This window comes from Ursus americanus, chromosome 3 (assembly GCF_024610735.1).
Source record: "Ursus americanus isolate L20-20 chromosome 3, mUrsAme1.1.p, whole genome shotgun sequence".
Classification (NCBI taxonomy): Eukaryota; Metazoa; Chordata; class Mammalia; order Carnivora; family Ursidae; genus Ursus; species Ursus americanus.
In genome coordinates, this window is record NC_142129.1 from 41,306,290 (window position 1) to 41,320,503 (window position 14,214).

Sequence of the window (14,214 nt, forward strand, 5' to 3'; positions counted from 1 at the left end):
TCTCTGTTTATTTTTTCTGACCTCTTTCTTCTTTTCATTTCTTTCGGTATTTCTCTTTGTTTTCAGTTTTCTTCATAATACAGTGCATAGCAGTGTATAGTTCACTGAATTTTTAAAAAATTTTCTTTGAGGGGCATCTATGTACCGTGGATTATCTTCTTTGTAGACTTTACTAATAAAACAAATCAATTATTATTGACCATAATTCTTAGTGTAATTTTAATTTGTTTTACTTTATTTTCTTCACAGATTCGCCTGAGTGACCTAATAGCAGCCAGAATCCTAAGGTATACAGATTTTGATACCTTAATTTACACCTGTGCTCCTGAATTTGACTTCATGGAAAAAGCGGTATGAATGTTTTTTGATTTTTTCCTTCTCTACAGGTATGATGGTTTTTTGGCTCTTGAGTTTTCCTTTTAATCTGAAACTCACAATTTTTATTCAGAGACATCCAACTTTACCTTTTTTTTTTACTTTAACTTTTACTAGTCATACAGCATTCCTCACCTGTTTTTTTTTTTTGTATGTAAAATCAACAAACAATGACCTCTCTCTTAAAGAGTTATTGGTGATGATTAAATGGGATAATCCAGGCACAGTGCTAAACATACTATTTGATCCACAGTGAATTATTATTATTACAGTTCAATTACTTTTATTTATTTTTTTAAAGATTTTTTATTTATTCATTTGGGAGAAGAGAGCTAACCAGAGCACGAGCAGGGGGGCTTGATCCCAGGACTCTGGGATCATGACTGGAGCCGAAGGCAGATGCTTAACCAACTGAGTCACCCAGGTGCCCCATGTAGTTCAATTATTTTAATAATCTAGGTCACTTAGAGGTATGGGACTGCTCAGGAAAAACAAATCCAAATTCTTGTTTTGGTTTTCAGAAACTAGTTTTATTTCACTTAACATTCCAAATATTGTAAACATTTTTAACAAGATGCTGCCAAGAAAGGTATACTACTAATCATACATTATTCTCTTATCTATCCAACCAGTCATACATTCACTCAAAAACTATTATGACTACTATTTATTTATCTGCGAGGCAGTTTGCTGTAGGACTGACTACAAAGAGGAAAATGTCTTGGTTCCTGCCTTCAAGAATTATTTAATTTAGTGACATGGTGAATCACTCCAACCATAATAATCGTTCATGAGAATTATTTAGCTGCTAATGTTGTTTTATTGCTTACTCATATTTACAGTAATTACGTAGACTGGCTTTCTTCCTTATTTGCTCTAGTTTCACCAATGAAAATGTTGGAACTTCACGTCTCAGGAAATGATAATGTAGGGTCTGGGGATCAGTAAACATAAAATTTAAGAATTGATATTATGTAAATAAAAGAAGGATAAAACCAAAAGAAAGGATAGAATAATAGACATAACTTATTTTTGATTTAATGATTTTTGCTGTTAAAATCTTTGGTACATTGTGTAACTTCTTATAATTTTTATTCTTGTATTAGAAGATAAAGGTTGTTAAATAAATATAATATTCATTATATATAATTTATATAAATATATATAAATTTAAATTTCATCATGATACTCAATTTGACAGATTTTTACTCACTTAATGTAAATTTTAATAAATGACTATTTTGAATAATTTGCTTTATTTCAGACTCCACTGAGATACACAAAGACATTATTGCTTCCAGTTGTTATGATGATTACTTATTTTATCTTTAAAAAGGTATTTTAAAAAAATTTTATCATTTGCTTTTGGGTTCAAGATAAGGACTATAATGGATTAATGCTAATAGCTCAGAATTCCATTTTATTTTTAGGATGAACCCATCCCCCCCTTAAACAAATTTCTTATTCAGCTCTCTCTTGATTTAGTATTCTATGGGTTTTTTAGAAACCTCATCAGAGAGGATATTCTTATTCTTTCAAAAGAAATTTATCCCGGTTACCCACTATGTACCATGAACTACATTCACAGTGTCAGTCCACTAGGGCAAATAAGAGAGGCCTGCTCCTGTCTTGGAATTTACAGACTCGGTGGGTGGGTGGGGGCATCAAGCAAATTATCACACAAATGACTAAAGAGTTACAACTGTCATAGGTGCTGTGAAAGGAAGATAACAGTTCGGTATCTTCTAAAGCACATTCAAGGAAGTCTTGATCCATTTTAAGACATGCACAGGAGAAATTTGTACAGATGTTCTTTAAAACATTGTCTATGTGTTCACTGTTTTCCCAACAAAAGAAAATATTATTGTGATAGAAGAAAAAATGTTCTAAAATACCTCTGGCAGATTTTCTTGGTCTGGAAGTGTATCTGAAAGCCTAGCTAAAGACACTGGGTCTTAGTTTTTAGCATTTTTGAACCATCTTTATATTGTTTACAAGTTGTCTTAAGTCAGTATGTATTTTATACCTTCAAGTAGGTAGGAATAACATTTCTCTACTACTATGCCAGGTGTGATCCTGTTGAAACAAGTTTTCTTTATTTAAAGTCAAATTGCATATCTTCTCTGTATAGTTCCAGCGCCCACATTTCTCATTCCTGTGTTTTCACGTAAAACGTGAATAATTTATGAGTGAGAAAGGCATCTGCCTTTACTTCTCTGTGGTTTCCCCCTGGATCCAATTCCCTAGGGACCACTTGGAAAGAGGATAGAGGTTGTAGGAAGGAATGGGTAAACTACACAGTGTCCCCTTGGCTGCACCTAGCTCTCCACTAGCCTGTTTCTAGTCCATCATGGCTAACGGTGCTATTCTTTAAGGCTCCACTTAGAGGGGCTAGTGCAGGAATCAACTATCCAGTAGGGAGATAGCTTAACATGGGAGAAGATGATAGCTAGATCTACCATTACTATTTTTTTGTTAAATTAAGATCCACAGTTCATAAACATAGTACTGTCTCCCAAACACACCACAGCTCAAACCATGCATATGCATTAACAGGCCTATTTGTTTATTTGCTGCGTGTGCACACACTCATGTGCACACAGACATGTCCCCATCCTCGCAGCCAATAAAGCTTAACACCTTTCTGTCTATATCTATATAAACCCCTCCTCATTGTGGCTTATTTTTTACCTCAAGAATACTTCTGATGTTCATTAACTTTTTTAATTGTGTGAAATCGCTTCTGGAACGAAAGAAGGAAAGCATACATCATATGATTTTTCTTTGAAACTACTGAATCTTAAACTCTTATAAGCCCATATATTCTATTAACTAAACCCCTGAATAGGCTTTTTGCTTGCCTAAGTGACCAGAATCTCATTTGTAAAAAATGGTCTTGAACGAATGAGGTAAGTTAAAAATTCTAAACTTAGATTTCATCTTCGAATTCAAATTTCACTATGTATTTTTTCATTTTATCTCTAAATTATAAACTACATATTATGCACAGTGTAAAACTTGAAGTTCCTTGTAAATTTTTTACTGTACCTTTAAGTTGCCTAGGATTGCAGCTAAAGACTCTTTGGCCCAGTTAAGCCCCCACATTCCCCTTCACTCCTCCCTCCTTCCCTCCCTTTCTTCCTTCCCTCCCTCCCTCTCCCCTTCCTTCCTTCCTTCCTTCCTTCCTTCCTTCCTTCCTTCCTTCCTTCAATAAAAGAGGCATTTAGAACTTCAAGAAAATATTTGCCTGAGGCAGAGATGAGATTAAAGTGTTCCTGAGCACTCTAACAATAAAAACACTTCTTTCTAGTGAGGGTGTTTATGTTAATGAATCAGAGCATTTTAAATGTCACACAATTCCTTAGAAAAGCTTAATTTATTCTATTCACAGGCTTATCGTGATACTTTATGTGTCTTATCTACAAACACTTATCTAAGGTAATTATAATTGTTCTTAAATCATACTATATTCAGTTATTAAATAACTTGTGATATCAAATGGATGTAATTGTTTTAAAGTCATACTATATTCAGTTATTAAATAATTATTATAATATCAAATGAATGTATATTAAACCACCATTTTGATTAAGAAGGGAGACATGAACCAATCTTAGATGTTCTCTTAAAAAGGACTGAATGTGCTGTACTTAGACATCTCTTTTGTGTGTTTGGACTTGTTTTGGAGATATTTCTATTTGAATTAACTCAAACTTTAAATCAATTTAGATTAATTTTAATATATGACTAGAATTTAAAGTCCATGAACAGAAGTAAGCTAACGTTTTGTTTTGGCAATCCTTTTTTTTTTTTAACTGTCAGAGAAAACATAATTATTTGTTTTTCTGTGTATTCATGAAATAGTTTTTCTGCATTTATTGTTAAAACCATTTGCTGTATCACATTTTTTTTGATGGTTTAAAGACGTCACTAACTTCACTGGCATAAACATGTGAGAAAAACGTAACTCAACTCACACATTGCAACAGGACATGAGAAGTAGATTGTGAAGAAAACTTCCTTATGAGGAAAATCTTAAATTACATTTTCTACTTGTTGATATATGATTAAATTTGATGTATTAATGAGATTTATTTTTTAGGACAGTTTCAAATTTACAGAATAATTGTGAAGATAGTACAGAGAGTTTCCATGAGTCCCGTACCCCATGCTTATATTTTCAGTAAACAGTTTCATATGGTTGTTAGAAGGGCTTAATAGAACTTTATGGTTGAAATGGTTAAATACTATTTGTTGAAATCCAAATCAAAGGGCTTAATAGACCCACTTTTTACTTTGTTCTGGTCAAATGAAGCCCAGAGGAATATGCCTTGAGATTGTAAAAAGAGTGTTTTTAGAGGTCTGAGAACTATTCACATAAGGAGTGCGTGAAGGCACCTGGGATATTTCATAGAATAATAAAAGATTGAGAAGTACATGACAGCTGTCTTCAAATATTTGAGAGTGCAGTGTAGGAGAGGACAGACTCAAAGGGACCAAAGGGTGGAAGATATTTAGCTCAAAATAAGGAGGTGATTACATTCCTGAAAGTGACAGCCTTGTGTGTGTGTGTGTGTGTGTGTGTGTGCGCGTGCGCGCATGGGCAGAGCAATTTAAGTTACAAAATAATACATGCATATAGTAATACATACAGATGAAATAATATTTCAAGAAAAAGGCAGTGTTTCTCTCCCTCAGATCTACTCCTTTTTGGTGTTAATGTAAATGGTTTTGTATGTATCATTCTACAAAACATTTCCAAAAACAGTATTTTTATAAAAAATAGAATCAGTATTATTATTATTATGTAACTTTTTATTTTTATTTAATAACATATCTTGGGTGTCTGCCTAGATCTTCTTCACATGCTGTAGTGGTCTCCACACTTTATTGTTCATCATCACAAGTGATTGTGATTACCAAGTCCTTAGCCATTCCCACATCAGTGGGCGTTAAGGTTATATTTATCTTTTTGTCATATCCACCAATGCTAAGAGTAATGAACATATCTGTACATATTTCTTTGCATACTTATTTTAGTATTTAGAATATTTTATATGGGACTGCTAGACCATAATGTATGAATATTTATAATCTGATAAATACTGAGAACTTATGCTGAGAGTGTCCATTTTCTTGCATCTCCATGAACACCAGTATTATCAAACACTTAACACTTTCTGACAGACTAAAAAAAAAGGAACTAATTTTATCAGTCTTTACCAGTGAAGTTGTACATCTTTCAAATGTGTGTGACATATTTATATTTCTTGAACATTTGAAAATTGATGTGTGGGATATTTTATATTATAGACAGTAACCTTTTGCCTATTACATGTATGTAACATTTCTAATAGGTTGTCAGTTTATAGTTTATTAATGGTTTTTGCTTATAGAAGCTTTAAATTTCTATACAGTCACAACTATACATTTCCTGTGTTAATTTGTTGCTTAGAAACACCCACATCAAAATGATTAAATTATTTCCAAATATTTTCTTTCATGGTTTTCATTTTTTGCCAAATAAATAACGATATATTTAAAGCACCCAACACAGTGATTTGGTACAGCTACATATGAAATGATTACCACCATCAGGTTAATGAACACATCTAACACACCCGTCCCCTCACAGTTACCTTTCTGTGTGTGAGAACGCTTATAGCCACACTCTTAGCAAACTTTATATAACACGGTATTATTAACTGTAGTCACTATGCCGTTCATTAGTTCCTCTGAACTTCTTCATCTTAAAATTAAAGGTTTGTACCCTTTGATGAACATCCCCATTGGCCCCCATTACAGAACCCTAGCAACCACCATTCTATTCTGTTTCTGAGTTTGACTTTTTTCTCTTTGTTAGATTCCACGTATAAGTGATACTAAAAGTATTTTTCTTTGGCCTATTTCACATAGCATGATGCTGTCCAGGTTCATCCATGTTACCACAAATGGCAGGATTTCCTTCTTTTTATATGACTGAATAATATATATGCAATGGAGTATTATTATACACACACGCACACACCACATATTCTTTACCCATTTGTCCGACAGACACTTATGTTGTTTCTATATCTTGACTATTGTGAATAATGCTTCAGTGAACATGGAAGTGCAGATATCACTTCAAAATATGGATTTTGATTCTTTTGGATATATTCCCAAGAATAGGATAGCTGGATCATATGGTAGTTCTATTTTTAATTTTTTGAGTACCTCTATACTGTTTTCCATAACACTGTACCAATTTACATTCCCACCAACTATGCATGAGTTTCCTTCTCTCTACATCCTCACCAACATTTGTCTTTTGTCTTTTTGATAATAGCCATTGTAATAGGAGCAAGGTGATGTCTCATTGTGGTTTTGAATTGCATTTCCTTATTAGTGATATTGAGCACATTTGCATTTTTTCTGTTCTTTGGAAAAATCTCTCTTCAGGTCCTTTGCCCATTTTTAAATCAGATTATTTATTTATTTTTTGCCATTGAGTTGCCATTGAGTTCCTTACTTACTTTAGATATTAACCCCTTAACAGATACACAGTTTGCAAATATTTTTTTCCATTCCATAGGTTGTCTTTTCATATTGTTGATTGTTTTCTTTGCTGTGCAGAAACTTTTTAGGTGATGTTCTCCTGCTTGTTTATTTTTGCTTTTGTTGCTGTTGCTTTTGGTGTCAAATTCAAAAAATCATTGCTAAGACCCCTGTCAAAGCTTTTCCCCTGTTCTTTTTCTCATAGGAGCTTTATGGTTTGAGGTATTAAATTTAAGCCTTTCATCCACTTCAACTTAATCTTTGTGACTGGTGTAAGACAGGAGTTTAATTTCATGGTTTTGCATGTGAATATCCAGTTTTCCAGCCATCATTTATTGAAAACACTATCCTTTCCCCATTATGTGTTGCTGCCCTTATCAAAGATGAATTGACCTTATTAGCATGGGTTTATTGTTGGGCTCTCTCTTCTGTTCCATTGATCCATGTGTCCGTTTTTATTCCTGTACCATACTGTTTTGACTACTATAACTTTGTGATATAGTTTGAAATCAGGAAGTGTAATACCTGTAGCTTCATTCTGCTTCCCTAAGATCATCTTGGAAATTCAGGGTCTTCTGTGGTTCCATATGAATTTCAGGATTGTTCTTTTTATATCTGAAAAATCTCATTGGAATTTTGATAGGGATTGCATTGAATCTGTAGATTGCTTTGGCTAGTATGGATATTTTAACATATATCTTTCAAACCAAGAACATAGGATATCTTTCTATTTATTTGTGTTGTCTTCGGTTTCTTTCATCGGTGTCTTACAGTTTTGGTGTAGAGGTCTATCTTCTTCTTGATGAAATGTATTCCTAAGTGCTTTATTGTTTTTGGTGCTATTAAAAATGAGATTGCTTTCTAAATTATCTGTTCAGATAGTTCATTGTGATTGCATAGAAATGCAACTGATTTTTGTGTATTGATTTTGTATTCCACAACTTTATTCATTTATTAGTTTTAACAGTTTTTTGGTGGAGTCTTTAGGGTTTTCTGCATATAAGATCATGTCATCTGCAAACATAGATAGTTTTACTTCTACTTTTATTGTTATTTTTTATTTCTTTTTCTTGCCTAATTGCCTTGATTAGGACTTTCCAGTAAAATGCTGGACAGAAATAGTAGGAGTGGGCATCCTTGTCTTTTTCCTGAACCAAGAAGAAAAGCTTTGAGATTTTTCAACACTGAGTGTGAGGTTAGCTTTGGGCTTGTCATATATTATATGCCATTATTATGTTGAGGTACATCTTTTATACCTAATTTGTTAAGAGTTCTTATCATGGAGGGGTTTTGAATTTTGTCAAATGCTTTTTCTGTGTCTACTGAGATGATCATATGGTTTTTATCTTTCATTCTTTTAATGCAGCATATCCCATTTATTGATTTGTATGTATTGAAAGCATTGCAAAGATAAAAATTCCACCTGCTCATGTTACATAATCCTTTTAATATGATGTTGAATTTGGTTTCTAGTATTTGTTGAGGCTTTTCCATCTATGTTCATCAGGAATATTGGCCTACAATATTCTTTTCTTTTATCATCCTCATCTTCAATATAAGAGTAATGTTAGCCTTGTAAAATGAGGTTAAACATGTCCTTTCCTCTTAAATCTGTTGGAAAAATTTGAGAAAGATTAGCATTAATTCTTGTTTAAATGTTTGGTAGAATTCTCTAGTGAAGTCATCTGGTCCTCCACTTTTTTGTTGTTGTTGAGAGATTTTTGATTACTGATTCAATCTCCTTACTAGTTGTGTTTTTTTTTTTCCTTAAGATTTTATTTATTTATTTTTGAGAAAGAGAGTAGCAGCAGGGGGCGGGGAGGAGCAGAGGGAGAAGGATAAGCAGACTGTGCTGAGTGCAGAGCCTGATGCAGGGCTCAGTTCCACGGACCTGAGATCTTGAGATGAGCCAAAATCAAGAGTTAAATGCTTGATCCACTGAGCCACCAGATGCTCCTCCTTACTAGTTTTAAGTCTACTTGTATTTTCTATTTCTCCGTGATTCAGTCTTGGTAGGGTGTACATTTTTGGGAATATGTCCTTTCTTCAGGGTATCCACTTGTTGGTGTATAATTATTCATAATAGTCTCTGATGACCCTTTGTATTTTTGTGATATCAGTTGTAACATTCCCTCTTTCATTTATGATTTTATTTATTTAAATCTTTTTTTCTCAGTCCAACTAAAGGCTTATCATTTTTGTTTATCTTTTCAAAAAACTAGCTCTTAGTTTCATTGATGTTTTCTATGGTTGCTTGTCTGTTTCATTTATTTCTCTTATGATCTCTGTTTCTTCTTTCCTTGTACTAACGTTGGGCTTAGTTTTTTCTTCTTCCAGTTCCTTGAAGTGTATAGTTGTTTATTTGAAATCTTTTTTTCTTAATGTAAGCATTTATCACCTAAAATCCCCTCTTAGAATTTTGCACCATCCTATAAGTTTTGTTATGGTGTGTTTTTATTTTCATTTGTTTCAAGATATTTTTTATTTCCTTTTGATTTCTTCTTTGACTCATCAGTTGTTTAGGATTAGATTGTTTAATTTCCATGTATTGAATGAATAACTTTTTTCATCCCTTCACTTTCCCCTTAATGTGTCCTTAAAGCTAAAATGAGTTTCTTGTAGGCAGCACATAATTGTCTTGTTTTTTTATTCATTTAGCCATCTCCGTCTTTTGGTGGGAGAATTAAATCCATTTATACTTAAGATAGTTACTGATAGTTAAGGGCTTGTTTTGCCACCTAGGTGTTCCCTGTTTCATAGTTCCTTTCTTCCTCTCATGCTGTCTTCCTTTTCTATGGTGATGCACTTTGTTTCCTTTCTCTTAATCTTTTGTGTATCTAGTTTTTTGCTTTGTGGTTATGCTGAGGCTTACATAATACATCTTGTAACAGTCTATTTTCAGCTGATAAAAACTTCAATCACAAAAAAAAATTCTGCCTTTTACTTACTACCCCCTCCATTTCTATGTTTTTGATGTTACGATTTATATCTTTTTATATCGGCATCCTTTAACAAATTATTGTGCTATATTTGTTTTAAAATACTTTTTTTTTTACTTTTATATTAGATTTCAGTGATTTACACATCACTAGTATGACATTAGAGTATTTCTAATTTGACTGTATAGTTAACTTTATGGTGAGTTTTATACATTCATCTGTGTTTAGGTTACTGATTAGCATTCTTTCATTTTAGCATGAATAACTCCCTTTAGCATTTCTTGTAAGGCAACTAGTGGTAATGAATTCCCTCAGCTTTTTTTGTTTGAGAAAGTTATTCTTTCATTTCATCTGAAGGACAGCTTTGCTGGGTGAAGTATTCGTAATTGGAAGATCTTTTAATTTGAGCATTTTTTTGAATATATCATCCCATCCTCTCTTGACCTTCAAGGTTTCTACTGAGAAGTGTGTTAATAGCCTTACAGGGGTTCCCTTATATGAGATAATTTGCTGCTTTGACAGATCATTCTTTGTCTTTGGTTTTGACAGTTTCATTATAATGTGTAGTGAATTTTGGGGGATTAAATTTGTCTTGGTACCTATGAGGCTCATGTACTTGGATATCCATACCTGTCTCCAGATTTGGCAGATTTTCAGCTGATCTTAAATAAGATTTCTGCCCTTTTCCTCTCTCTTCCCCTTCTTAGATGGCCATAATGTAAATATTGTTTCTCCTGATGGTGTTTCGTAATTCACCTAAGCTTTTTTCACTCCTTTTCGTTCTTTTTCCTTTTCTCTTCTCACTGGATAATTTCAAATTATCAGTCTTCAAGTCCCCAGATTCTTTCTTCTGCTTGATCAGGTCTGCTGTTGATGCCGTATTTGCATTTTTCATTTTCATTCATTGTATTCTTTACCTCTAGAATTTGTCTGGTTCTTTTTTTATAACTTCTAGCTCATTATTAAACTTATTTTGCTCGTAGATTGTTTTCCTGATTTTATTGTGTTGTCTACATTCTCTGTGGTTCACTGATCTTTCCTAAAACAATTATTTTGAATTGCTTGGCAATTCACAGATCTCTATTTCTGTGGGGTCAGTTACTGGAAAATGATTATGTTCCTTTGGTTGTGTCATGCTTCCTTGATTTTTTGTTTCTTGTAACCTTTCATTGATGTCTTCACATTTAATGGAGCAATCACCTCTTTCCGACTTTAGGAACTGGTTTTGTTGAGGAAAGACATTCACCTGCAGGTGGGTGTATGGAGCCAGCTGGGTAAGGTGTGCTGTTTCCATTCCTGGGGAAAGGCTCAGCAGTGTAGTATCTGTGCAACTTTATCAGCTGAGGTTAGCATCAATGAAGATTGCAGGGGTCCTCAACGACCAAGGCTGTGGGTATCAGTAATGGTGGTGACCTGTTAGGATCTGCAGTGGTGAAGCTGCTGGGGACCACCCAAACTTCTTTCCCCCATGGAGCATGTCACGGTCAATGGGATCCCCCTTGGCACTGGGTTCATCTTATGGATGCCCTTGTGATAGTGGTGACAGTGTTTTTTGATACTTGGGTACCCACGGAACAACCGTGGGGATTGGAATTCGTGTGCTAGCAGAGCCGTGGCAGCTCTGGGGCCCGACAGCTCTGGGGTCCAGGAGCACCGGCTAGCCCATGGCAGTGCTGGGTCTGGGTCCTGAGACCTCAGCGTCCATGGAGCAGGCACAGAGGCAGGGACGGCAGCACAGGCACTCGTGGAACAGCAGTGGCTTCAGGGTGTGGGGCACTGGCTGGCCCACAGGCAGACAGTGTGGGGACATGGGTATGCGTCAAGTGGCCACAAAGCTGGAGTCTGGGGTGCCGGCAGTCATAGTAACAGTGGGTTTGGGGTTCCAGCTAGCCTGCAGTGGCATTGGTGTCTGTGGAGCAGCTGCAACGGTTAGAAATGCCAGCATATGCAGAGCAGCCCTGTCTCTCCATCTGACGTGCAGGGGCCTGTGTGTGGGGTTGTTGGGGACTGGCAGCCCTGGTTCCAGGGTGGTGCCCCTGCAGCTCCAACTTGGGGGTAGTGTCCCCATGTCTTCTTCCCGAGGGTTGCTGGGTGCTTTTGTATTTGAAAAACACCTTTTGCCTTCATGTTAAGTTAATGGTTTGGTTAATAGGTATTTCTGGGGGGTTTTCAGCATTTTATAGATAATTATTATTATCTAGCATTGAGCATTACAAATGAGAAATTTTATATAAAGTTTTGCTCTCTGGAAATGTATGGAGTTTGAGATATGCATGTGCCTATGTATGCATGAGTGTGTGTATTTTCTATGTTTGTTAATTCATGGGACATTTTAATCTGAACATTCACATCTTCCTTTACCTCAGAGAATTGTTGGTTCTCTTAATCTTTTGCTTTAGCCTCTCTTTTTCGAACGTCTATTATTGCTCTTTATCAGTTTATTTCATTTGTGTATTTGCAGATTTGGTTGTGCATTTACATTTTAAATTAGCTACTAGATTTATTTGCATCTGCAGTTATTGTCAGGGCCTGTCCTCCCTCACACACAGCAGCTCACCACAGAATCCTGTGGTGACCAGTACATTTCAAGACAGGTGGGAACCCCCCACCCCCACCCCCGCCCCAGCCCACCTTCCCTCTGCTGCGCAACTCAGGGCCAAGCTGCAATGGAGACAGGGTAAGTTGGTGATTGTACTGCTTTCCTGACAGGCCCTCCCCTGATCAGGCTTTTTTTTTTTTTTTTTTTTAAAGATTTTATTTATTTATTTGACAGAGATAGAGACAGCCAGCAAGAGAGGGAACACAAGCAGGGGGAGTGGGAGAGGAAGAAGCAGGCTCCTAGCAGAGGAGCCCGATGTGGGGCTCGATCCCACAACACTGGGATCATGCCCTGAGCCGAAGGCAGATGCTTAACCACTGTGCCACCCAGGCGCCCCCCTGATCAGGCTTTTAAAAAAAAAAATCTCTGGATATATGTGTGCCCTTGAACTTCCTTACCTCTTAGTGTCTTACTTGAACTGTGTTACTTTTCTCTCTAACCCCAAAATGCATATTAGAAGAAAGCCTCTGCATGTAAAACCAAAGTCTTCCATCTTCTCAATGGAACAATGAAACAGGCAGTCCATACCTCTTGTACGAGTCTAGCATGCAGGCTAAGAGGAGAAGAACAACATTGACACTATTCAGGCTGTGTTCACTGCACAGTGCCTAGAGCTCAGTAGGCCCATAAACTTTTGTAGAACGAAAAATACTTATATGCTTTACCCATCACTTTTCTTCTAGAAATGTATCCTTGAGAAATGCTCAAGGATGCTCAGAGTTTTGCGTACAAGGATGTTTGTGGTACTTAGAGTCTTAAAAAATGAAAGCAACTTACAAGTCTAGCAGTACTTATCTAAAGCTGTGTATATACTGTACATGGTTGAATATTTAATAGAAAGTATTTTTCTTTAAATCCTTCTAGAGGTACAATCTCCAGCAATCAGTAAAACCTGTTTCATCTTAATCGAAGCCTGGCTTTTTTATATACTTCACATAGGATGACTGTAAATTATGCTTTTCAAATTGCTATAATTTTTAGTGATATTATCTGATATTTTTTATTGTACTGAGTAGTTTAGAGAGAATCAAAATTTTTAAACCTAAGAACAAATAAATGAAGTTTATGTATATGTGATCGTAATGGACATTCAGTAAATAGAGAATGTTTTTTATTCCAGAAAACAGCTCCTTGAACATGGTGAGGTAAAGCTTTCATTTTAATCTCTGCTGTATTTGTGTATTCTAGTTCAAAGATAATTCATAAAGGTACCGCCTTGCTGCTTATGCACTGTCAGTAGTGGTTCAGCTTTGGTAATAAATGCTGATCCTTCCCATGTTTTCATCTGCTTTTTTGAATAGCAGTAAGGGTTTCTGAAAAACAGAAGGTTCATTTATGACCACGGAGCATAATTAAATTACTTTCATTTATTCATTCATTCTTTTATTCGTTCAACAATAAAAGCATTAATTCCTAGCCCACTGAGGCAGTCAGCTTCAGCCCATCAGGGCAGACATCCGTGGCCCTGTGACTGGTGGTCTTCGGCCACACCCAGACTTGATGGTCAATCAATTACAATCTTAGAGTGTTATAGGATACAGAAGATGGTATAGCAGTGTTCTGCCCTCAGATAATTTTTCAACAGAGACAAGAAACAAATAAGATAACATTTTATATGGTGCTAAATTATTTTGTGGCATATGAAGAGAAAGCTCAGCAGGGGCTGGAAATATGACTTCCTAAGTAATAGCACTTTGAGTCTTAAGGATCAAATTTATAGGAGAGGGCAACTGAATTTGGACCTAATAAAAACAGCCTATA

The 14,214-nt window shown here is 35.4% G+C and overlaps 1 protein-coding gene across 1 annotated transcript in view; it reads left to right on the forward strand.

Moving 5' to 3' along the window:
- DPY19L2 (dpy-19 like 2) overlaps positions 1-14,214 on the forward strand; it is an 83,254-nt gene that overhangs the window by 49,455 nt on the left and 19,585 nt on the right. The window contains exons 14-17 of the mRNA XM_045792876.2: positions 250-351; positions 1,640-1,711; positions 3,767-3,813; positions 13,574-13,598. Of these exons, the coding sequence (XP_045648832.1) occupies positions 250-351; positions 1,640-1,711; positions 3,767-3,813; positions 13,574-13,598 (246 nt within the window). The remainder of the gene's footprint in view (positions 1-249; positions 352-1,639; positions 1,712-3,766; positions 3,814-13,573; positions 13,599-14,214) is intronic.